General features: G+C 36.0%; 1 protein-coding gene across 1 annotated transcript in view; it reads right to left on the reverse strand.

Moving 5' to 3' along the window:
• The window catches only part of ASCC3 (activating signal cointegrator 1 complex subunit 3), a 270,615-nt gene that overhangs the window by 234,050 nt on the left and 10,358 nt on the right, over positions 1-26,207 (reverse strand). The window contains exons 2-4 of the mRNA XM_017818701.1: positions 18,958-19,101; positions 18,102-18,252; positions 13,792-14,375 (exon numbers count right to left, since the gene is read on the reverse strand). Coding sequence (XP_017674190.1) covers positions 13,792-14,375; positions 18,102-18,252; positions 18,958-19,047 — 825 coding nt within the window. The 5' untranslated portion in view covers positions 19,048-19,101. The remainder of the gene's footprint in view (positions 1-13,791; positions 14,376-18,101; positions 18,253-18,957; positions 19,102-26,207) is intronic.

Below are 26,207 nucleotides of genomic sequence, written 5' to 3' on the forward strand. Positions count from 1 at the left end.
AAGACAACCAGCCCCAGGCTGCGAACTCCAGCACCCTGGGCAGACGTACGTACAAGTGGGTGAGAAGGAAACAAGGCAAGTCTTGGTGAAACATAGTCTTTTGTATTATTTAAGGGGTTTGTAGGAAAAAAAAGCTTCAGCGGGGGGAAGATTTTTAGCCTAGCTTTCCAAAGAAACCAGGATTACTACCACATCATTGTGTGTTTAGCAGTGTGTGAACTAACAAGCAAGCATTAAGCCTCTTCAGTAGCTTCCAGATTTAACAGAGAGACAGAAGTGTTCAGGGCCAGTAGCAGAGATGGATCTGAATGACTGCTCTTTGTGCCTCCTGCTCTTATCTTCTAGGAGGCTGCAGCGTGAGCACAGCGGCATTAGCACACATCAGTGAGCCCACCAGCACAGCACCAGCACAAACTCTTTGTCAGTCAGCAAAGCTGCAGCCCTCGCGGTGCCAGAGACATCAGGCAGCTCAAGCAGTTGTGGGTTTGGGATTTCTTTGTGGTGTTTTCTCCCTTCCTGCCTTCCATAAAATGATTTGGAGGAAAGTGATTTTGTGCCTAATTAATGAGAGCCTTAATGTTTCAGCTGCCATCTGATTGCATTTCTTGCAGAACTTATAGTTCTTATGTCTCCATGTGGATGTGAAAAGAACTCAGCATCAAAGAAATTAAAACGGGAAAAGTTCCACCAGCTACAGATTGCCTTGCTCCAAAAAAAGATCTCATAAGTTTAATGATACATTGAAAGTGATTCAAAAGTTATCATTAATAGATCAAGCCTCATGCCAACTCAAAGATGCAACAAGCTTTCTCAGTACAAAACTGAAGTAAAAGAATCGACAGGAAACAGGAAAAGTTACTGACAAGGATGGACAGCGACCAGCTCTCAGCACCAGGATGAAGCCTAACATCTCATGGCTCTCCCTGTGGCTCTTTCATAATTTTTTAAGTTTCATCCCCAAAAACCAGCACTCAAATGTCATTCAGTTTGGTTTCTTATGAGGGGAGACAGCACTGTTCTTTTTTCACAAAAAGACAAAGTTTCCTGTCATCTGTGGGGTTTCAACAGTCCATGGACAACAACAAAGCAGTATACTTCCAATTAAGGCCACAACCAAAAAAGGAGAAAAATGTATCAAAAATAACAGGATTATTTTGTCTATATGAAAGAGGAGCAGATAAGCTCCATGGTCAAGAATAATGAGACCCAAGCTTTGCACTGTCTGTATACAAAACTCTTGGTAATTGTAATAAAATTACAAAGAAAATGCAAGCTTGAAAAGCCAGTCTCATGCCAAGTTAGAGGCTTTGATGATAAGATAAAACACCACAGGGATGATCCACATATGCCTGTACTTTCCCAAAATGGATACTGCTTTCATGAACTAGGTAATGGGGAATAAGCTTTGTGATATGTTAATTTGTTAGGGCTAGAAAGTCATTTTACTGAACAAAAGGAAGTGCCACTTTGACATTTAAAACCAAACATGTTTTCTGAGACAAGTTGCTTTGACATGAAAATATCTGTCATGCGAGGGTACACACACACAGAACTAAAATATGTTATAAAGTTGTAATTTCATGGTACATTAGGAAAAATGAAGATTTAAGTTATATCAATATAGTATCATATGCAAAATTTTCACATGGTGTTGCATATACATAGCAATGAACATGTAAATTAGATGGGTTTAAGTTAAAATGAATGTTAAACTGTAGTTTTTTGAGCTGTTCTCTCAAAGGAGCTTCATACCAAGAGCTACTCCACTTCTTTATTGATTACCAAGAAATAATTACTAAGGACAACTTGAATTTTCTACTGTGCAAACAACTTCCTATAGTAAACTTGTGTGTGATAGTTATTAAGAGACAAACCTAAAAAATTAACTTTTTGGTGAACAGTTACATGAAAGTAATACAATTGCAACAGAAATTCAGTCTTGATTTTCCTTGGTAAAATTCTTCTAAGTTGTCCAAAGACTAAAGAGAAGCCACACTGCTTTCAGAGAAGCTTGGAGATGAAATTTTGGATGACTTCAGGAAGAACATAAGCAAATAATGACAGAATAGCAAGTATTAAAAATTACTATTTAAAAAAAATTATCCTGGCTATGAGCACTTCCTCTTCTTTATTATGTTCCAGATACTTGGAAAAACAACTACATATTGTTCTTCCATGTTTTCTAGCAAGCCTCTTAACTCTGATACAGAAGCTCAGGATTCATAACCATTTGTAAACATTCAGAAAAGGATCCTAGATAACTTTCCTAAATTAACAGCTAACTTTATGATCACTGGTAGATTAGTAACAACTACTGCTAGGGCTGGCTAAAGAGTTCTACAGGAGCAAATGATGAACATTTCTGGAATTCAGATAAGTACTCTAATTTATTTCCAAAAATAAGTCATTTATAACTTTTTAGGTGCCTTATATGGTTTTCAGATAACATTTTAACAATTACTTCAGACTTTGTTCAATACTGCAAAAAGAAGATACCAAGTGAACAGTGCGGGGGGGTGGGTGGTTCAATAATAATAATGAAAAACTACTACCAGTAGCAGAAAATATGGAACAGGTACAGGGACATGCAAATACCACCCATGACAATTCCATTACTAAAGAGCACTGGTAGTCTAGCTATGGCCTACATAAAACTGAATATTGAATATTTATTGAAATAATAGTAATCTACTTCTGATTCTTTGTGGCTGCTTAAAGCCCTTGAAGGCAACTAAATATCCATGTCCAAATGGAGCAGCTGGATAACTTAAAATGTCCTGAAGAATGTCTCACAAGGAGTAGACAATTTCTCTGTGTGGTACAGTTCTGAGAGTTGATGCTCATACACGTCTTTGATTGCTGCAAAAGCTATGATAGAACTGGAAACTGACTTGCCTAAAATTTGAAAGTTAACTGAAACACTTGGTGAGATTGTTCCTTGCTAAGATGAACAGCCAATATTTACAAAACTTTTGTTTTATGCTCCCAGTCTATTGCTCCCTCCCTCCTCCAAGCGCCTTTTCCTGCAAACCACAGTCTGCTAGTGCACTCCTCTCACACAAAATATGTTTGTACTACAGCTACTTCTTTGCATCAAGCCAGACTGGTAATTATTTTTTCATATTTCATTTCCTCAGTTTTCCATGCTTTATTTCACATGCTACCTTCTATACAATGGATCTCCTATGAACCCTTTTCCAACTATTTTTAGCATGTTCTATATATAGTAATGATGAAGTCATCTTCTGAAAATGCTTTCCCTTTCAGTGGGCTTTCTATTTCATAGAAATAGAAACATATTCTCCACTTAAGATCAACTAAGAAATGTAGTTGTAATACTTAAAGTATCTGGCAGTGCTTACAATGAAGATCTTTAACATCTTTAAAATGAGATTCCACTTGCAAATTCCACTCAGCTAACTTCCGCAGTTTTGTTTTGTCCTCTAATTAACTTAACATTAATAACAAAAGGTTTAATGATGACTTCTATATAACAAGATAAAGTGCCATGATTTTTTGCTATTCTTACAGGTAGCATCCACAAAGCTAATCTCCATAAACTTAGCTCTTCAATAAACATTGTGGAGTAATACAAGATAGTAATATACAACTATCTATATGATATACAGTATTCATACTGTATTTAATACAAGCAATAATACATAGTAATACAAGATGTTGAAGCATGGCATGCTTTTGTTGACTTTCTGCAGAGTCCATGCCTATCTCCAGCATGGCACTAACATGCTAAGTTTAGAGGCCTGGAGAACCTCTGCAACATGACAGAAATATAGTCCTGAGACACTCAGTTTTGACATTAAATATCCAAGATTTTCTCTGTATTAATGCATATTTGAAAGCTGTTTCCCAACATCTCTTATCTCTTTATAATAAATAACTAAAGTAATAAATAAGATAGCTCATAAAAAAGTTTATGCTGTAAACCAAGCTGTTTAGGCAAAATTTTTATTACAAAACCCCCATAATGTAATCTGTTTTGCATTTCGTAAAAAAAAAACTTGCAGTATGACTACTCTCTATTCACACGAGTATTCAGTGTTTGTTAAATGGTTTATGTAGTTATTACCACATTTGCTTATATCAGTTGTTCAAGACTATTTTATTAACAGAGTAAAACTCAGTAGATTATCTACTCTTTGCTGTTTTAAGAAGTTTAACCTGTTTAACCAGTTATCCAGTTCCTCTGTGGGAAAGTCTCATAAAAATGCCAGAGCACCATAAAATCTTCTAAGTGGCAAAAATTTCCCAAGCAACATAGAAATACATGTTAGTGCAATCCTATTTTGTAACAGTGCTATTTTGCTGGCTGTGCATGCAAAATATCAGTTATACATGGTTCAGAAATCACCTCTGTGAAATGAGTTAAAAACATAAGCAGAGACTAAGACAAATAGTAAAAACAAAATGCTTTTGAAATCAAGGAAAAATCTCCAAATGATTTTAATAATGCCAGTATTTTATCCTAGAGATTTTTGTCTTTGTGCTTACACATATTTAATAATAATTTAAAAATATATTCAATTTGGCTGTTTCTTCCACTTTGGACAATCACATCAGCCATTTCACTACTGACTTCAGTCTCTGGCCAATTTAATTTTCTCATTCCCTAACAAGCTGTACTGTTTACTTATGCCTCAGTACATTAAGCTATTTACTATATTTCAAAAAGTGTTTCTAAAAATTATGTGTTGAGTCTGCTTATATTGGCATCAAGTTCTGCCAAATTGCATTTTGACATCAAAGTTGTCTTTCTCCACCTAATAGTGGCTTCATGAAAACTGTGCAGGGAAAATAACAGCCTTGTGCTGGGGGTCTCAGAGCACCTTTGGTTCTGCTTCAGATGAGTTAAAAAAGCTGCAGCTGGGAGTCCTATGCCTGAAGAGAAGAGCAGCAGCTTACACAGAAAAGTCAGGCTTTAGCTTTGACAGGGAACAGAGAACCCTCTGGGAGCAATGAAGCACACACAATTGGACTGATGTGCCGAGCTAGTGACAGGTAAAACTGAGTTTCTAATAGCAGAGCATTCATGTTTGGTATTTGGAGGGGCCAAGCCTTTGCAAAGTCCACCATTCGGCATTCTACGAAGCAGCAAGAGGCTGACACTTCAGATCTTATTTTGCTTAAAGTAAATATCTACTTTTACACCTGCACGCTGCACTTTTCTGATGGTGAAGGTCAGCTTGTAGCTAAGGGAATGGCTACACAGAACATGCAAACAAGTTCCACTTGCCCTCTGAGCATTAGTCAAATATTGAGCCAGAGCCAACTGAGCCACGCACAGACAGTGCAGCCTGTTTCTTGAAAGCACGTTTGTTTAGTCTGCACAGTATGACAGAAGAATGATCTCGAAACTAGCACCTGAGTGCCACCCAAGTCTGCAAAAAAACGAAATGCTGAAGTACTTTTCACAGTCAGTACTATAATGTGAACTGTGAAGAGTTCAGAGCTCTTAATATAAATTATATATTCAGACTGTTTAGGGAATCACTCTCAGTACAGACCTGACAATTACTAAACTGAATTCAGGTTTAGAAATGTAAGCTAAGTATTTCTCGGGTCATCAAATTTCTGGATACTAATAGTTAGAACATAACATCTGTAAATGTTACACTGAAGTTCTGAGTACTCTTGAAAGCAATGAGCAAGAAGTAAAGAGAGAACAGTGTCTGCAGTGTTTGCTACTGACAAACAACATGCTAAGCCGCTACTAGGAAACAAAATCTACATGCACTTTCTTAGTCTTATTCTAAAATAACATATGTTGTGCAATGTTGTATATGCTCTTCCATTCCTTTATCTGAAAGAATGAATAAGCGTGTGCAGTCTTTAAGAATTAAAAAATTCTTTTTCTAGTCGGTTTGTATTATGAGCTTTAAAATACGCTCTTTCTTGTTGAACTGTATTTCATGGTGTTACATTTGTTTTAGCTTACACATAGAAAAAAAATTAAACATTCACATAAACAATGTCAGGCTTTTAAAGGGTATTAGAAATTTGGTCACATGAATTAAGACTATATGTTATTTTCTCTTAAAAGAATAATGACCATTACAGATTCCAGTTTAATGAGTGATTTCTCTGGACAGCAAATGTCTGTTATTTAGATAGATACTTAATTTAGGAGACCAAGGTCACTTTAAAACATAATTGAGATTACTTGCAACACAAGGACTATTTATTTTCTGTATACCATAATTCATTAATTAAGTTACACATAAGGTTAAAATTTAAGTATTTAAAAGGCACACTGCACTTACTTATTATGAGATTCCATTAACAATGAATTTATTACAAAACAAGAAGATTTTAACTCAAAAAAAAAAATGTATTAGGATAAGGGATTGATTTTATTGTAAGAAATCCATCAGGGAAAATGAAGATTTAATACAGAATTAGGAGTAAATATTGCAGAAGAATTTTCTCCAGTTACTTCCATTTTTTCAATTCAAATGACAGAAACACAGAATGGCTGAGGTTGGAAGAAATGTCTGGAAATGATCTAGTCTCCAGGGTTGGAGATTCCACAACCTCTTAAGCATACTGCTCCTGTGTCTGATCACTATCACATTGACACCAAATGTTATGTTTACATGGAACATTCTGTAATCCAATTTATGTCCATTGCCTGTAGTCCTGCCATTAGGTATAACCAAGTCTGGCTCCACTTTCCTCACTCCCTCACCACCAGATCTGAACAGATCCTCCAGACTTCCCTCCTCCAGGCTGAATAACCCCAGCATTCTCAGTCTCTTCTTGTATGTCAGGTGCTCCAGTCCCTTCCCCATCCCAGTGGCTCTTCCCTGGACTCAGTCCAATATCCCCATACTGGACACCACTCTACACCTTTCAGATTTTATTTGTTCATCTACTACTCAAAGCAGAGCAATTAAATGCATAAGAGTGCAATGTTAATTAAGAAAGCCTAACATTTAAGTAGTAACTACAGATAGTTTTCATAGCTTTTCCTCTGTGTTGCTCTCCATTTTATAAGCAAACTGAAACAAGTATACCTATCAATAAAATACTATTAACAATAAGGTAAAAAGAAATGAGACTGCATATATTCTCCAGATTAAAAGGCCAGTACTGATCAAAGTCAGTCTAGACACATCTTTTGTCATGATCAGACTACCATGTAAAATGCAACATCAATATTTTTTTAATTAAAACTTTTCCAAATTCAGGGTGTGTATGTATATTGTTTAAATAAGAGCAGACAGCATCAGATAAAGTAAGTGATGCTAGTCCAAGAACTGTGGAGCTTTCTGAAAGATAATCATGATAGGGGAAGGCAATGTTTACCCAGCCTCACAACATACACTTTTCCTTGCAAGCACTGTGAAACATCAAGTAGAGTTTTCCCCACAAAAAATCCAGTGAACATTACACAGGAAAATTTAAGGCGTCTTATCTCCTTTATCAACCCATAAGTTTTTAGCGTAACATACCACTGAATATATATATGTATATCAGAAATGAATTCAGCAGTCAATATTCTAAAAAAAAAAGCAAAAAACCACAGAGACTTTCTGTGTTTTAAAAAAATGTGCATCTTTCTATAGTATCCATGAGATATATGATAAAAAGGTTTCTTGGAAAAAAAAAAAAAGTCAACTGTAACTGAAGGGCTAAAGGGCTGTAACAGTATTATCTGTTGACTGTTGAACTCTATAGTTTCCATTCTGATCAGAATTAACAACATTCCAGTCCCAGTCTACTGTGAATGATGTGCTCTATGACTTGCAAACTGCAGTGTAAAGCTGTTATTTCTATTTCTATTGCCAACAACATCGTTGCAGGCTGAAGGGTACACTGTCCAAGAAATAAAATGTAGTTTTCAAATATCAACAAAACACACCGAAATCCAAGAATCTTACTGAGTTTTAACAAGGGCAAGTGTAGTCCAGGAGTGTGGCACAGTCTGGGATCTATCCATCTGGGGAGCAGATCTGTGGAAAGGGAGCTGGGGGTCCTGGTGAGCAACAAGCTCAACATGAGTGAACAGCGTGCTTGCATCAACAAGGGCATCGCCAGCAGAGAAAATGAAGGCATTTTCCCACTCTACTCAGTGCTTGTCAGCCACACCTGGAATACTGTGTTCAGATTTGGCCTCCTCTATACAAAAAAGATGTGGGTAGGCTGGAAAGGATCCAAAGAAAGGCCATAAAGATGATCCAAGGACTGGGAAGCCTGCCGTGTGAGGAAAGGCTGAGAGAACTGGTTTCTAGAGCCTTGAGAAATGGAAGCCTTAGAGGAGGCCTTATCATGATGTTCTAGCAGTTAGCAGGTGCCTTGCAAAGAAGATAGAGACTCTCTCTTTAGAAGGAGTCCTGTGGAAAAGACAGGGCAATAAGTACAAGTTATTGCTGGGGAGATTTTGATTGGACACAAAAGGAAAATTGTTCACAATGAGAACAATCAGTCATCAGAATAATCTTTCCAGGGACATGGTGGATTCCCCAACACTGAACATTTTTAAGATTTGGGTGGGCAGGGTGCTAAGACATCTTGTCTAGACCATGCTTTTGCCCTGAAAGGTTGGACCAAATGATTCTTGAAGTCCCTTCCAACCTCGTATTCCATGATTCTATTTAATGGCTCATATCTCTACACGAGGAAACAATTTTAGTGTATTTTCCTTCGAAAGTAGCTAGGCATGTTTCCCATTTTGAGTGTCATGGACCAGCTAACTCCACTATCTAGGTCCCTCACTGTAGCATAAATTTCCCTTTTGAAAGGAAAATTTTGACTCTTCAAAGTTACTGACAATACTTTAATTCAGTTCAATATTAAAATTAAAATTTTTCTATGGTTAAAAAAATTATTTTGGATATAAGGATAAAGCAGTTAAAGAGAAAAGAGCATGGATATAAAAATGATCACAACGGAGCTAGGAACAAAATTCAGAGTTCGCTGTTCAGGCAGATTGAACGCAATGTAATCTTTCATAAATCTTCAGAAACTGACACATGAAACCGTCAGTCAGGGATCACACATCTACAAGTGCAATAACACTGTGGATAAGAAAAATATAAATATGATTGGAGGTGAGTTAAAGGGATATGTTTTGAAAAGAATGAAAAAGACATCCAGATAACTGGAAAATGGCATAAACATAGCATGGGCTTACTAATGATACATCACTTGGTCTAACACTTCATTAAGGTAGGAAATGAATAAATAGCAGTTGTCTCACATCTGGACTTCATTTAAAACATTGCAATTTTTCCACATGAGGACATGTGGAATTTGTGAAGATAAGCGTTAATAGAAGAATTAAAAGTTGGCAAGGAACTGCCTGAAGGGTAAATGAAAGGAAAGGCAGTGTTTAAAAGGCATAGCATCACCTGGAAAAGAAGGTACAAGCACAGTTCTTTGATGCTCATGTTTAAAAATGCTTTGGAAAAAAAAAAAAAGACAACTGTAGCACAGGAAAAGTGATCATAAAAGCAGCCCTGAATAAAGTCAAAAAGCAGAAAACAAGTCCATTTTAAACACCCAAGCAACAAGACTGGAGCACTCTTCAGGGAAGAGCTGGGACAAATTTTCCCAGATTCTTTTATTAATGGGTCTTCCTCACTTTAATATATTGTATCACTGACAGAAAAGGTCCCTTCTAGATTCTGTGAACATTTAAACAGATTTTGCTTTCCTTTACTCTTCTATACTTCTGTTGCAAAAAGGTTGGTGGCAGACACAGAGGAGCTTCCTACCAGTTCACTGAATTAGTTAAGTTCCCCTTGTTCTTGATCCCATGAGCATTTACAGGTTCAACCAACAAAGCAGACATTTGTGGTGGGATTAAGACAAAGGAACAGAAATGCTGTAGATGAACTCATGTGGAAAAAAAAAATCATTATCTTGCTAGCAGTGACAAAGGTGGCTAAGAAAAAGTTACAGGCAGAAGCCTGAGAGACAACAGTGCTCCACTTAGAAGAGGCTGGAGAAAACTGTCTAAAAGCCTGTTGCTAAATCAAGCATTCAGAGAACACTACACTGAAAAAAAAATCCTACTTAATGAAGCAACAAAATAATCTGTTAACTTCCATTCTGAAATAAGTACGAAAAGAACTGAATTTCAGTAATAAAGCAATAACTTTTTGGCTCTAATGATGAGTATATTACTGGATGGATCTAATAAGGAATACATACAGGAAGAAGTGCTGCCCAATTCATGACCTCTTTTTTTTCATCATATAAAACCTATATTCCACAACTCAGACTTTTCTGATTTCAGGTGTACTTTGATTTGAAATGAATGTTTTTCACCCTTGAAGGAAGGACTGAGGACCTTCAAACTCCACGTTACTACCCTTTGGTCTCTTACTGTATGTCAGGTGGTTATGACAACAAGGAAGAAAACATATCTTACATTTTTGGTAGGAGTGATGAATACTGAATTATTGTTAGAAATTAAATATAAAGGAATGTTTTTTCACACTATGACAGTTTGTAATACAGGTGGCCTGTATTTAACTTATAGAACCTCTGGATGCTATAGTTCCAAGTACATATACATGTTAACCTTTTAATGCAGAGCTGGAAAACAGTCACAACTATAAAGCAGAGACTTCACAGAAGAAAGCAAAGCCCTCTAAGAACAGCATGGTGTAATCAAACAGTAATAATAAACCCTTCTAACTTTTTCCTAGTTACCCTGGGAGGTGATAGGTGGAAAAGCCGCTAAAATGCTCTCAAGATGGCTCCAGTCTTCATTCCGAAAGCATCATATATTAGAAACTGAGTGCTCAACTTGAGAAATACATTGCATACTAAGTTTTAATATAAAATAATAATAAACCACAAGAGTCATTGGCTGAACTCTGTAATTGGCCATCTGCTTTTTCTTCCTGTTTTTAAATAATGGTCTTGTTACCACATCATCACCATCTTATATTCATCTACAAAATCTGAGACACTGTGAAAAGTGTGTAGCTGTCATTTAGGGTTACTAGAACTTATGTTTTAAATGAAAAGTCATGTCTCAAACACTTAAAAAATAAATTATAACTCCAATATCACTCCAATCATAAGAACCAATTTTCCTCTAATTTAGAGTCACCAGTGATATGCCAGAAAAACAAACTGTCCTAAAGGAAGAGTGGTATGTTCTTAAATAGTGGAAACAAAGAACAAAGTATTTCTTCTACCTTGCCAACCATTTTAAACATAAGCCACATGCTGCTAGAGAAAGCAAATGATTTCAATTCCTTGTAGAGTTCATTAAGTAGATAAAAACCTAAATACCATACATGTGTGCTTGTACATACACAAACAACCCCAAAAAACAACCAGGATGGCATACCTGAAATGATATAAAATGTTCATATTCTTAATGTGGTCCGGAATCTCAGTAAAGTTTGCCCAAGGATCAAATGAAATTGTCTTACAGAAGTCCACTCACCAATATCCTCACCACCAGCATGTTCTCTTCTTGTTTAATAATTACCAGACAGTGGTATCTTTATATTTAAAATATAAAAATGTGTTTTACAGATATGGATTTTTATTTAAAAGAATTATCCTTTCATATCGATAGTTCTCTTTTTTTTCTTTATGAAGAAAAAAATTCATAGAGCATAGACACTTTAGCATGTATACATTGCCCCAAGTAATGTAAGATTTTCAGTATGCATGATCAATCACATACTTGTTATACCACCTCATACAGCAAACCTATGACCTAGTTCTAGAAATGGGTTACCTTCAGGTTTAAAAGCACCATCTGCTCTTAATGATGGCACCAACAAAACGGCTGTAATAAAAAAAAAAACCCTAAGTAATAGTAAAATCTAAAGCCCAGAAGAAATTTTCAAGCCACAACTATGCTTACAGAGAGCACAATACAAATGCCAGCTAGCTTTTAACAAAAGGTGATCAGGTTCAAATTCATCTTACTCCCTCCTCAACCCCCACACTGCACAATGAACAATGAAATAAGAGTGTTGCAAGGAAAAGCAACATGGGGACCAAAATAAGGAAAATGGGGAGATCTTTGCTTTTGTTTTTATTTTTATTTTTTATTACTAATTTCTTTTAAAAATCCAAAATAAGATATAGTTTTCAGACACTCCAAGGAAAGAATCCTTCTTCTCTCTAGTGACTCATATAAAAGAAACCTGCTGAATAATCTTCAGTTTGCTGGCAAACAATTTTTTCATATTATCAAATTAAAACTGTGAAGCCATCAAAAGAGAAATTTTGCCAAGAATTCTTTGCTCCAAAAACTAAAGGAAAAGAAGTCTTTAATGGTGACCTACATAAAAACTGATAGCTTGAACTTTCTGCCAATTCATTTAGCAATCCATTATGATCATAAAGTTGCGAAATAAAAATGCTATTTCTTCTTGCTTCGAGTGAAAGGTTTTGAGCCTTTCCTTTAACAAATTTTACAAAGTAAACTTAGGCATTAAGTAGGTATTATGCAGAAGTATGGAATTATAAACTTCAGGTCCCTATGACAAATGAAGATATTCTTTTTGTGTTTCATTTTACATTCAAGTTTCTTTATCCAATTTCCTTATCCAAGACCTGTTCAGTCTTCTATTTTCATGAGTCATCCTTCAATACAACACTTAAAATATGAAACTGTTTGCAGACATGGCTTAAAGTGTTATTTTTCAAATATATTTCAATGCAGTAGAAATTAGACCAGTTTCCATTTATATTTAAGATCTCAAATTAGAAGTAGTCTGTAAGAAAATATTCATATGCAGAATGCAGCTCAAAGGGTGGCCAAAATGAGGTCTACTGATTACCAAACAAAACAATAATATGGCTTCAGCAACTATATCATTATGCATTAGATATCAATACATAGTTATTTAAACCTAAGATGAAATACTCTATGACTTAATGTTTTTTGTAAGAATTAAATCTGCAACTGTAATGGTAAAAATCCTGAAAATTTTCACTATAGTGCATTTCATTACTGTTTATTCCTACCATCAGTTGTATTTCAGTAGCAAATTTTCAAATTTAAAGTCTTTCTGAAAAGTCAGTTTGTGAATTTAAGTACTAGATGTTTTCAGGGGAGGAAAGCAGAGCAAGTTAGGAAGAATAAACTAAACCTAACAGAGAAGTGCACAGGAAAAAAAAATTAGCAAATTGCAGGAATTCTTTCCCAACCCCATTCAAAACAAGTTCTCTCTTGCCTAGATTATCTTATGCACACACCTGGAAAACCTCTTCCCCAGCCTTTAATCATGCTTTTTCCCCCTTCTGCTACTACACTTATCCTACAACTCCAGTAACTGTTCCCTCTCTCTCAAGCTTTCTCTGCTGTTCTTGTAAGAAACCCAGCCATTCCCTTTCCTTATTCAAAGAAATAGACCTGATATGACAAAATTTTAAAGTAGCACCACCTGCACAGCCTTCCAGCTGCATGCTCTGAAAACTGGAGATGAAACCTGCCCAAGGAAGTTATTTCAGTTTGCTTTTGCAAGTTCCTGACACTTTTATAGGCAGCCTAAACTGGCTTCTGCTTAAAAAGAAAGTAGCAAGAAGCTGAGCAAATGGCCACCAAAAAAAAAAAAGTTATAGCCTGTCCATTACAGGGAAAAGGACACTATTCACATAAAACTCATGCTGCATCCATCTTTTGCCTGGTAAATCATGATGTTGACATGTGATTTCTCTCAAGACAAATTAAAAAAAAAAAAAAAGCAAAGACAATACTTGGATAAAGTATATTGACATCGATTAATGTGAAATAATTGTATTTTTCTGTAGTATTCAAATATACACAGTCTGGTTCATATGCTACTGTACCTCATTTTGCAGTTCATCGCCACTTTTGGTAGAAGCAAGGATCTCATACAATGTACAGCAGAGGTCTTCTGTTGTTGGCCCTCCAGGGTTACCCCCTTGAAATTCCTTCAGGTACTTTCCAACTTCACACCATAAAAAAGAATCATCTACTTTTTCCAAAGACTTGAGATCAGATTTCTCAGCACAGTAATTCTGTAAGTGATTCAGCTGGTTATTCAGAAATTTGTTATAATCTAAGCTTATATTTTTCTGTGCATCAGCCTCACCATTCACAGGCAGCTCTTCAGAGTGATCCAAATCATGCATATCAAATGAAAACACTATATTTTTACCAAAGGACACTCTGTTATCACCATTTTGCTCTTCAGTCATCTGTATGAGGCCTGTAAGCTGTTCTTCAGAGAAGTGAGAAGCAATCCGAGATGTGGCATCACAAGCTGCAGTAGCAGATGACGATGGAAATGGCCCAAACATCTCCTTGATCACCTTTGTCTCATCATGGCCAACACATTCTTTCCCGTGAAATGTCTTAAAAAGAAAAACAGCTCCACTTTCAATTGCTTCTTGTCCATTTTCAGCACCAACTGTTAACAAAACCAAATGTAACTTTATACACTCCATACTAATGAAGTACACTACTAATGTAGCACTAACTAGTACTACTAATACATACTACTTTCATTACCTATAACATAACTGTATTCAATTTCTTGCTGCAAGTCTCATCAACAGAGATATCAAAAGAAGACCATAACAAGTAACAATTGTTGCAAGGTACGGAACTATAAGAGGTATATGATAATAAAGCATCTGTCTTCATTATCTTTCTACATACTAAAAATTCATATTAAGAATTACCAATGCTTTCTTATTTTTCCAAGCTAGAGAAAAAAACTTGCCAGAGGTCTTAAACTCACAATAGTATATTTATGAGCTCTTTAATGATAACAAATTTCCTCTTTGTCTCACTATTTATACACTGCCTAGCCTGAATATTCATAACACACTAAATATACAGAACTCAGCCGGGAACTACTGAATTCTTGCAGTAATTCCCAGTAGAATTACTACAAAGTATGTGTTATTTAGAAAAATTGGTCAAAATAATTAAAGCAAATAAATACATTAATTTAGATTTCTATCTACAAAATGTCATATTATGCAAATAAACAATACATTATTAGATAAAAACATGAATTTACTTCTTACACAGATATTCACAAAGGTATTCAAGGAAAACATAAGCAAAACTTCCATATGATGAACTAAAATGTCGCTACCAAACAAAATTTTAAAAGTCATCAAGCATAAACTAAACAAAAACAGCCAGCATACTGGGTATTTTATTTATTTTATACGATAGCAACATGCAGAATTTATTTACCTGTGACTTGATTCAACTTAGGGTAGATTTAACCCCAGGAAAAGCAAGGGGTTTCTTCCCCACAATGTAACAGAAAGGAGGAAAAAAATCCAGCATAAGCAGATGGAGAAAGGCTGCATAACTAGAAACATAACATATAAATGGAGATGCCTAAAAATTCAGTATTTAGCTTGAATTTCCCTGTGGAGCACTTCCATAAGCTGAAAAGTTCATAGAGAGGACTGGAGGTGATATTTACAAGATAATTAGATACCTACATATGGAAGATACATAACATATATAAATATATCTCAAAGTAAAAAGGTGGTTCAGCCCCTCCCTTTTAGCATTAGCTATATAGGAATCACAGGAAAAAAAAAACCTCACATCTGAAAACTTGTAGTCCTAAGTTTGGCTGCATGAAGCTCACTCTTATACTCCTAACATAAAAATACATATTATTGTTTAAAGTCACTTGTGTTGGAACAGAAGTTCAGATTACTAAACTAAAAGAGCAATTGAAGGTTTTGAGAAAAAGCTCTTAGATTTACTGTGTGCTAATTCTTCTTTATTATCAACATCTCCTATTTGTAGAAACATCTCTTGAGAAAATACTACCCCTCCCATCTCAATAAAATGAGCCAGACAAGATGGCAAAAGATGGAGTACTAGAAGCTACTCTTTTTGTTTTTATGCCAATCAGATCATTTCATTAAGCGAAATTTACCCCATAAAGTGAACCAATAATATAGTATCTGTTGCCTAGACTGAGATTTAATTTCCTTGAAATTAAAGTAAAAATTTCTCTTTCCCTACTATACATTTCTGATGATGGTGGTTGGAACATTACTATCAGTTCAGTTTGTGCTTCAATCACTGCAATCTATTCTGATTCATGTCTGCATAACATTATACATGTTTATTCAGAAGCGTCAAAGCTGATGGTTTCTTTCTAACTCGTTCTAACTAAATAATCATGCATCTGTTTTCATTTGTTTTGTCTTCTCTACTTCATCAAACAAAAATTTACCACTATTACTTTCAAGTCTTTCAATTTGCTTTACCTACCCACCACACTGGCTAGGCCTGCTATTAAAAGTTGAGGGGGGCAGATGGAAATTAAAAAGTTTTTGCAGTCATCTTTGGCAAAAAGTTAAAATTTAAAAAAAAAATAATTGAATATAAAATCACACAGCTAATACGTGTTTCTGTCACTAATACAGAAAACACAAATCTGTCAATTTATTTTCATAGATAACATTTGCAGCAAAGAATGGCAAATACTTATTTTGTTTATAACTTTTTTTACATCACTGGATTTTTTTTTTCCTACTTGCTATACTGCATATGGTCTTACTTTTTTACATTGCAAACTTTATAATCATATGTTTGCCAGCGAACATTTTAGTCTAGTACCTCTTATGATTAAACTGTACATAGTAGACATTTAAAACAGCTTTCTCAATCAATACGTATCTATTATCAGTACAGACTGCAACTTTTCCTATTAACTTTAGGTACTCATGGTTGGTGCAAACTCAATCCCCATCTTGCATGACTTTCCCTCAAATCTTGTGTGTTCCAAGTGCCAGCTGAAATCTGTGCCCTGAAGCAGAGATACTTGGCTTGGGGCAAAGAGGTGGCCCTTCCCAGAGTCCTGTCGCAGAAAGACAGGCATCCAGATGCTTAAATTCCAGCCCAAAGAAGCTAAAAGTCTACTAATAGCATTAGCTCTACTACTTGTATTAGAGAAAAGAGGATTAAAGAAAAAAAAAAGGACCCGATTTGTAAAAACAACAGAGGTATGTCACTAAAATGGAAAGAATGAACCACAAAGCAAAATTTAGAACACATGTATCACCAGAGAAGTTTAAAAAATTTTTGTTAGTGATTTGAGAAATATTCAAAATTATACTTCTGATGGCTCATTCAAGCAATATCCACTATAACCTTGAATAGCTTTAACAGACATATTCTGCAACTGTACAGCACAATAGATGACTACATGTTGGACATGAATAACTTGTCTAGTCTTTTTTGAAAGTCTGTATTTAGATATTTGTTTCTTTCACAATTTACTTGATATTCAAAAAAAAACTGTCAAGAAATAGACACGTAAGTGTGCCAGGTTAACATCTGTATTGTGATAAAAAACTGCTCTATAATTCCAAAATCAGGCAAATATATTTATATATATTAATTCTCTCAGTCTTTTCACTTACAGTTCTATTCAAGATATTTGAAACATAATCAGAAAAGGGGAAAATATACCTAAGAGATTGAAATGAAAAATTCTTAAATATGTGACAGCAAGAGCTTGAGCTATGCGCTCAGTTTAAGACTGATGAAGTTAAATTCTGCCAAAAGCAAAAGCTGAATTAGGTTTAGTTTTTCCAATCAAAACTATGTGTTTACACTTCCACTTTCTTTGCCATAATGTATTTCAGTTTTAAAAGTTTAATTCCAGATGAGTGAAATTTTTTATTTATTTCTCTCCTCAACGCCAAATACTTAAAGCAGAAAATATTTCTTATATTTTTATCCAGCTATGCAGCAGACCAATTTGTCATTATACCAATTACATGGAACTAAAGCAAACAACACCAAGATTGTTCTTTTCTCAGAGTATTGTCATTTCGAAAGAATCTGTTGTTTCTGCTTAGTAACTGTCAATCACAAACCATACCACACACCACAATACAATGCTATCAAAAAAACATGAATATCCACAATGGAATCATATCTTAAAATAAAACAGAAGACCAAATTACCCATGTGCACATTAGATCAACTGGAGTTTCAAAGATATTTCAGGGTAAAAACTGGTGTCGAGGTAGAACTAAAATTGTACCCATATGCAAAGTATGCAGGCAGAAAGCAGCTTGAACTCGCCCCCATTCTGAAGAAAAACAGTGTATTATTAGACTACTAGATAATGAAAACATACCTATTTGTTTTGCAGCTTGTAATATAGTTTTTAAATCACCATTTACAGTTTGGTATTCTTTTTTGTCCAAATTGTCGTCAATGAACTTTATTATCTTCTTCCAAGTAAGATCAGACTTCAGCAACTGTGCCTGTAGTTTTGACCTTTTAGTCTGAAAATGCAAAATATTTGAGCTTTTTTATTTATTTCAAATTACTATATCAAGGTTCCTTTAAAATTAGACACCAGATAAAAACACCTCCTTCCAATTGCATTCAGTCAGTACATAGCAATGATTGTAAGCAGTTTTCTTGCTACCTGTTCTAGATTCTTTCCTGAGTGTAACGAAGAAGGATATGCAAATGTACACACACTCTCTCACTACTTGACTCTTCCAAAGCAAAATTCTCTATAAAGCCAAACTCTTGCAACTTCAAGAGATTTACAGCTCCCAAGATTCCAAATTCATTTCACATTACAGGCATCTGCTGTTTTAATGCATTATTTCATGGGAAACTAAAAAAGTACCTAAATTCAGTGAACTTAATATTAAAAAGGAAATGTTTGGCTTCCCAGCTCTATATGAGCTCAGAGCTAAAAGCACACCAGCCCTACCCAATGTCCTGAAAGATGAATTAACAGGGCTGTACCAACACAGCCAAGCAACTCTATCCATATGGCACATCATGATTTTAAGGGCCTAGTATAAATCACAAAGCTACAGCAAATTTGACTTTGAGTGAGGACACAATGAAGGAACGCACAGGAACACACTCTGCCCAGTTTTGCTTGCCCACTCTTATGAAATAGAAATGCAAATGAAGAAAGCAAACAATTCTTACTATAATTATGTTTTGTAAGAGAAAAAAAGTTTTACCACTAAGTCAGCTAATTCTTCACTGTAATCTTCATGTTTAGTGACATTTGAAAAGGAGCGTAAAGCGCCTGTAAGACGAGGCAAGGCCATCTGTTACTCATTCAGTGATCCATAGGATGAGAAATCAAATCCCAGTTCAAGCACCTAGATGAGAACAAACAAATAACATGGCTTTATTAATGCTATAAAAATACAAATTCACATCACAAACTTGAAAGACCTTTTCAGGCAAGCAGAACTTGGCTGGAACTTCAATTAAACCAGTTAAAAAAATCTCAAAATGCTAATAATCAGGATTCAACAGAAGGGAGGCGAAAGGCACAGAGCACAGGCAAGACATGGTAACAGGGACAGGTCACTCAGGAGGTGGTTATTCTCTCTCCTCCCTGAGTAAAAGTTACCAGCAATGAGGCAAAGTGGAAATTATTCCTTTAGCACAACTAACATGAGTATTATAGAGAAATCTATGTAACTGAACCTTAGCTCCCAATAGCAGTAAGAGATTACAACCTACAGGAAGACTTCCTCTGAGCCAGCCCACGCTGGGAGCTTTCAGGTCATTAACAGCCTCCAGGGCTAATGCAGAGAAAGGCATCCTTCTTGACAAGTGCTTAGCCATTTTTAACCAGCAAAACAGGGCAAGAAAATTATGACAGGAAAAAAATATTATCATAGGACAACACTGAACTGTTGTAAGAGATAAAGAGAATAAAAGGGCTATCAGAAAACTGAAAAAAGTATGCCTAGAGATGTTTTAATCTCACCACTGGAACGCACACACACAGTTAGAGCAGGGCTCTCTTCAGGACTACAGTCTATTTCGGCACAGTTTTATTTCCTCTGTGAAACAGACTCATATCTATACACCAAAACACAGCTGTTACTCATCTCAAATTGTACTTGTTCCAAGCCTTTTACTGAAATGATTCTCAAAGTTATTTAATTTCAGAAGGTGCCCACAGCTGAATTGTTTAATGAACCCTAATGCACAGCTACAGTTTCCGATGGTAGCAGATAAGATAGATTTAGATTATTTCTAAAACAATTAATGCTTTCATTACAAACCTAATGATCTGCATGATTCTTACCATGCCTAAAGACCAACGGCCATCCAGAATTTAAGGAACTTAAAACAGAGTTAGTAAAATTACTTCCCCCTCCAACAGAACTCTCTCCTTTCATCCAATTACCCTTAAAGTTTTTCTTCACTTAATGACTGCATTTGTATTTTAGCCATCAGCTTTGCAATACAGCACAAAAGCAAATCCAGATGCAGCGTTCCAGTCACAAACAGAGAAATGTCACTGACTTGTCAGGTCTGCTTGTTTTCCCACCTTGCATTAAGATGCTTTTTGAAAAAAAGCTACCACAACAGTTGATATCTTGGCAACAAATTTTATAACAATGAAGTTACAAAATCTGGAAATATAAAATCTTTAACTGTGAAGGGGACAGAGAGGGTATGTTCAAGCCTAGAAGCAGACAGAGCCAAACAACACTGCAGCTTTTGAAATGTTCAGTGGATATATGACACATAACTCATACCAGCATTGCTCCTAGTGAAAACAGGCCATGAACATAACAGCCACCATTACACAAGGGAAGTAATGTATCCAAGATTTGAGGGAATCTAACCTGACCATTTTTGTTTGAACCCAACAAAAAAGGTACATCAGTCTCATACTGTTCCAATGACAGAATTGCCATTAGCTATTAAAGATCACCCCATTTTGCCTACTTATTTTATACTTGCACTCAAATACTTTTTCTGCAGCATTATGGTCCTTTATAAAAACATATAACAACATAATTGTAATATTATTAACTTAACTGCCCTTTCTGAAATAACACGTACAGTAATTTATGAAAGTTTGAAGCCACTTATGAAAAGGTCACTTTTCACAGACACCTGTAGGAGATTTTAAAGCATTTTCAGCAGGGTCATTTGTTAGGAAACTGAATTTTAAAGAACTGTTTCTTTCTTCTTTGTTCATCAAGTTATTAATACTTCCTGAAATAGAAAACCTGGAACTCCAGAGGACAAGTAAGGCCACACCCTCCTGACCACAGGCATAGCCAAGGAGCCAAATATAGCCCTGAAGCCCTACAGTTGATCTCATACTAGTAAATGCTGCTCCACACTTGCCTATGTGCATTCAGAACTTGCTGGTCCCTGAGGGGGCTGGTTTAGCAGAGCAGTCACCCAAGGCTTCTGCATCTCATTTATAGGCAAACTTCACACATACCTTTCACTTCTGGTCCATGACACCCACTCTCAGCAGAACATCACAAGCAAACAAAAACATCTAGCAAATAGAAAGCAGGGGACAGAATCACAGAATTGGATTCACAGAGCTGGAAGGGACCCACAAGGATCAACAAGTCCAGCTCCTGGCCCTACACAGGACAGGTGCAATTACTCCACTAACAAGGTAAAGTTTATGAACTTGGGCTATTATTCTGCAACATATTAGAGCCAGGTCAAAAAGTACCAATCTCTTCACTCTTGTGACCAATGATGGGACTCCAGGAATAAGCATGAAGGTGAGTTGGGGGAGGTTTAGACTGGATATCAGAAAAAAGTTCTTCATTCAAAGGTGGTCAGGCACTGGAACAGGCTCCCCAGGAAAGTGGTCATAGCACCAAGCCTGACAGAGTTCAAGAAGCATTGGATGATACTCTCAGGCACATGCTGTGACTCTTGAGGTGTTCTGCCCAGGGCCAGGAGCTGGACTTGATAATTGTGATGGGTCCCTTCCAACACAGCACATTCTCTCATTCTGTGATAAAAATTATGAGATGCAGCATAAACTTACATTTCCTATGAGATGCAGCATAAACTTACATTTGTTTAAAAAAAAGTATGTTACCTGCCTTCACATAAAGCCTGCTGATGTAGATACCTGCCTGCATCAACTGCCTTTAGAGTGGATCGGCTACTGCTTGTCTTTCTGCAGACACTATAAGTGTTAACTAATTCCTTTAGATTTGACAGAAATATATCTGTTCACCCACAGCTCTGAAATATCTGTACTACCAAATGATCCTGCTAAGATCTGCTGGTTTGGGAACAAGGACCTAAATGGCAGAGGCAATTAAATCCTATTTATCATGGCCCACATACAGAAGACAAATTTTTGCCATTATTCTGCTCATTACCCCTGAAGAAAAATGTTAAGACAGGTACCATCTTAAGTCATGCTTGTAGAAGGACAACTGGAATGGGAATTCAACCTGCAGATCAGTCCAACTTTACATCCTAAAATTGTATCTTCTCCTCCCCCACACCCAATCAAGTAAGGACAATTTGGGGCCCATTCTGCTAATGATTCCTAGAACTCTCACGTTTCCTGCCTCTTTTAAAAAACTCTTAAACTTTCCATCAAGCCTCTGCTTGTAAAGTACAAAGAGCAGTATCTACCCACCTAAAGCTCTGTGAAGATGAGAGGTAGTACCTTTTAAAGCCTATTTTACTTCTTTTAAAAGAAAGTGTGATTTTAAGTTCCAACTTTTTATTAGAGAAAGTAAAACATAAACATAGATTATAATGAGAGTTCAGATGAGAAACCATTCAAAGTTTATTGCTTTAAAGTAAACATGAATCATAATCTCAGCAGGTTTTTATTCATTAAAGTGAAACATGCTAGTAATATCACAAAGGTAACAAACACTGCCAGAGAAGTTTTCCACTTCATATTTTCACCAACTACATAAATTTTCCTCCAGTTCCTGGCCTTCCTATATTTTTAATATAAGCAAATAACAGAACCACTTTCTTTCTCCACTGAAATGTTACAGAGATTATGGTCAAACAAACATCCTTTTGAAATTTACTTAATTCTCATGCTCTCTAACAAATCAAGCAAACTGCCCAGTGGAGCTAAGAGAAGGTGACTGCTAAGATATGGTACTTTAATGTTCAAGAGGAACAGAAATCTTTAATTAAAATTATGGAATAACATAGCATTGACAGAATCACAGGTAAAATCTGCAGTTCCATTACCCTAAAGTACCAGCTTCTGTAGTCTCTAATATTTGACTTGTTAAATGTCCCTTAAAACCTTACAGCAGTCATTTTGTTTAAACTGCTTAAGGAATATAAAGCCATGTTACCAGGTTTTGCCTATATTGCCTATAACTCTTTAAACTATTAGCAAGTTTCTCACTGTCTATGTAAACTTCTCATTTATAAAACCTGAAGAAGTTATTACTAATAACTAATCTAATCAAAGAATGTTATAAAGAAAAAGAGGCTTTAGAGATTGGCAATGAATAACAAGTTGCTATTGATCACAAAGTATTTGAATCAAACAGCATTTTCATTTTCACTTGAAAAAGTGGAAACATTTCAAATGAAAAGGAAACTAAAAAGTCAAAAGATATGACAGCCACATGGCTATACAAAAAGTAAAAGGACAATATAGTAACTTTTTATATTATAAATATATATAAATCAAACACAAAAGCAACGAGACCATAGGGACAGAATAAGACATTTTAAATATATCCACACACAGAATATTTTATTTTTTTACACTGTTATGCAAGAGGAATAAAAATAAATCCCAAAGTATCAAATTTTAGTGACATGAACACATTTTAGAATGGCTACAATTAGCTTTAGCAGTTTCATTAATACAAAGATAAACTTTATATGTCATTTACAAATGATATTCAATAGTTATAAACACTCCCCACGTTCTATTTGGTGTGTACCCTTTCTACATTGTACACACCAAAGAAAAAATACTTTAAAGAAAGAAAACACTTTAATGAAAAAAATAAACCCATTAGATTAAAAGCTATTTTACACCAATGAGAACATTTGTATCAGATTCACTTAAATCTCTTATCCAAGCATGTTTGATGTAAACAGTACAAATACAGCATCTAGCATCACAGTTGACAGATAGGGATAATAGTGGTTTAATAATGTTTGGGACATTAATCATGAACAGCAGGCCAAAGCAAGATACTACAACAACAGTATTTTCCAACCTTGTATTTTGCACCTTTACAAGCAGTGCTATATGATGTAGTAACAATTGTATGATTTCAGACATTTCAAAGGCCCAGACACTGGTATTCTCTCACGTTGTCTGGGTCAAATATTGCTGATCTCCAGTCAAGACCGGGTCAATCTTTGAAAGGGTGATGGCAAGATTAAGGAATATGTACTCAGGAAGAAACGGTGTCTTCCTGACACACAACATTCATCTTAGCGAATACAAGACTTCAAACAAATGCTTCAACATAACGAGGAGGCATAACAGTGCCTCTGTGTGCCATCATTCACATAACAGACAATTTCAGGATTTTAATTACCTAAGCCACTAAACAAAAAACAAAACAACATCCAACAAACAAAACAACAACAACAAAAAAACACCCTAGGGGAAAAAAAAGGAATTACAAGCAACACATTCAATAGAGTATTAACCCTTTTCACACTCTGTCACAATCTTAGCCACGCACATGTGATTAAACACCAGCTGCCTAACACTGTTCCTGCTTGCATCAGCTGGAGAGGCATTTCTTCTAATTATGCCCAATAGTGTTTTGGTGTGATGCCAAACACATGGCTTGGCCCAATAAAGTGTTCATTTTAGATGTGCTTTAAGATTGTTACTAAGAATGGCTGCTGTTTCTTAAAAAAGAAAAAAAAAATTAAAAAAAATACTTTTTTCAGAATAACTCATCTTCCTTTTCCAAGAATGTAAGATGTAGTTTAACTGTTAGACTGAAAAATGTCTGCATTTTTATGCCTTAATGTTTTAATTCCCTGCAGCAAGAGACAAACTGCATCCCAAGCAAAAGGAACTTAAAGATTTGCCTTCCATATGGAGACGTACCATAAGTGAATCTCTAACTTCAACATATGTAATACGTATGTTCATTTAAACACTAGGCATAAGCCATAAATACAGGATGGGGGGGTGATTTGTTTGGTTTTTGCTTTAAGCTTAGTAGAGGGCCCTCTGTGCCTCTCTGTTTCACACCGTGTCATCAACAGAGGTTGAAAACAACCCCAGGGGGTTCATCTTACTCTGTTTCAGAAAGGTTTGCCACTACAGGAAAAGTAAGAGGTGTGTGGCAGGTAAATAGGAACGTACGTGTCCAAAGGAAGTAAAGGGAGGATGAAAAAGAATGGATAAGCAAGAGAAAGAAAAAAACGTTGAGTTAATAACAGCTAAGTAGCACGTTGCACCTCACTGAGGATGGCTCAGAGGATGTGGGATACATTTCAGCAAACATAGCTGCTGTAATAATACATGCATAACACATAATGGCATAACTGCTGTGATAAAAGCACGCTAGAGCACCTGTTCAGATGGTAGTGAAAAAGTCTCTGTAACACACTCCTATCCTTTTATAGAGCACATAAAAGGATAAAGCCCCCAACGTTAATTACTGGCCACAGAGATGGCATTGCCAAGTTCTTTGCAACTCAGCTTCAGAATGTAAAAGGATTCCTTATAATTGTTGCTAAAGATTCACAATAAAATTTTAATGGAATTAACAACTTCAGATTACTGTAAAGGTACCACTGGGTGACTACCTTTCCTATGAGTAAAGACTAAGAGAATTGGGATTGTTTGGCCTGGAAAAGAGAAGACGCCTGGGTGACCTAATTACAGCCTTCCAGTACTTAAAGGAAGACTACAAGAAAGATGGGACATTTACAGGGGCACGTAATGATAGGACAATGGGTACTGGCTTTGAACTGAAAGAGCGTAGGTTTAGATTGGATATTAAGAAGAAATTCTTAATTTGAGGCACTGGAACAGGTTGCCCAGAGAAGTAGTGGATACTGCATCCCTGGAAGTGCTCAAGTCCAGGTCGGATGGGACTCTGAGCAACCTGGTCTAGTGGGAAATGTCTCTGCCCATGGCAGGGAGAAACATTAGTACTAGATGATCTTTAAGGTCCCTTCCAATCCAAACTTCTATGACTTCCACTCAGTTTGGTATCATCATCATGGTACAGTTGATCCCACCATCCAGATCACTTATGAAGACATTAAGGAGAGTTGGGCCCAACAGTGATCCCTGGGGATTGATACCAGCTCTTCCTTCAGTGATGGCAGATTTGTGCTTGCATCTACCTCGAGCTTTTTTCCCAAGGCCTGGGGCTCAACAATGCTGGTGAAGACAAAGGTAAAAGTGTTGAGAGCCTCTGTCTTTTCAGCATTGTTGGTGACTAATTCACCTCTCCTGAGCAGGATATTTTCCTTCAGTTTCTGTTTGTTT

The sequence above is a fragment of the Lepidothrix coronata genome, unplaced genomic scaffold, assembly GCF_001604755.1.
Source record: "Lepidothrix coronata isolate B3197 unplaced genomic scaffold, Lepidothrix_coronata-1.0 Scaffold70, whole genome shotgun sequence".
Taxonomy (NCBI): domain Eukaryota; kingdom Metazoa; phylum Chordata; class Aves; order Passeriformes; family Pipridae; genus Lepidothrix; species Lepidothrix coronata.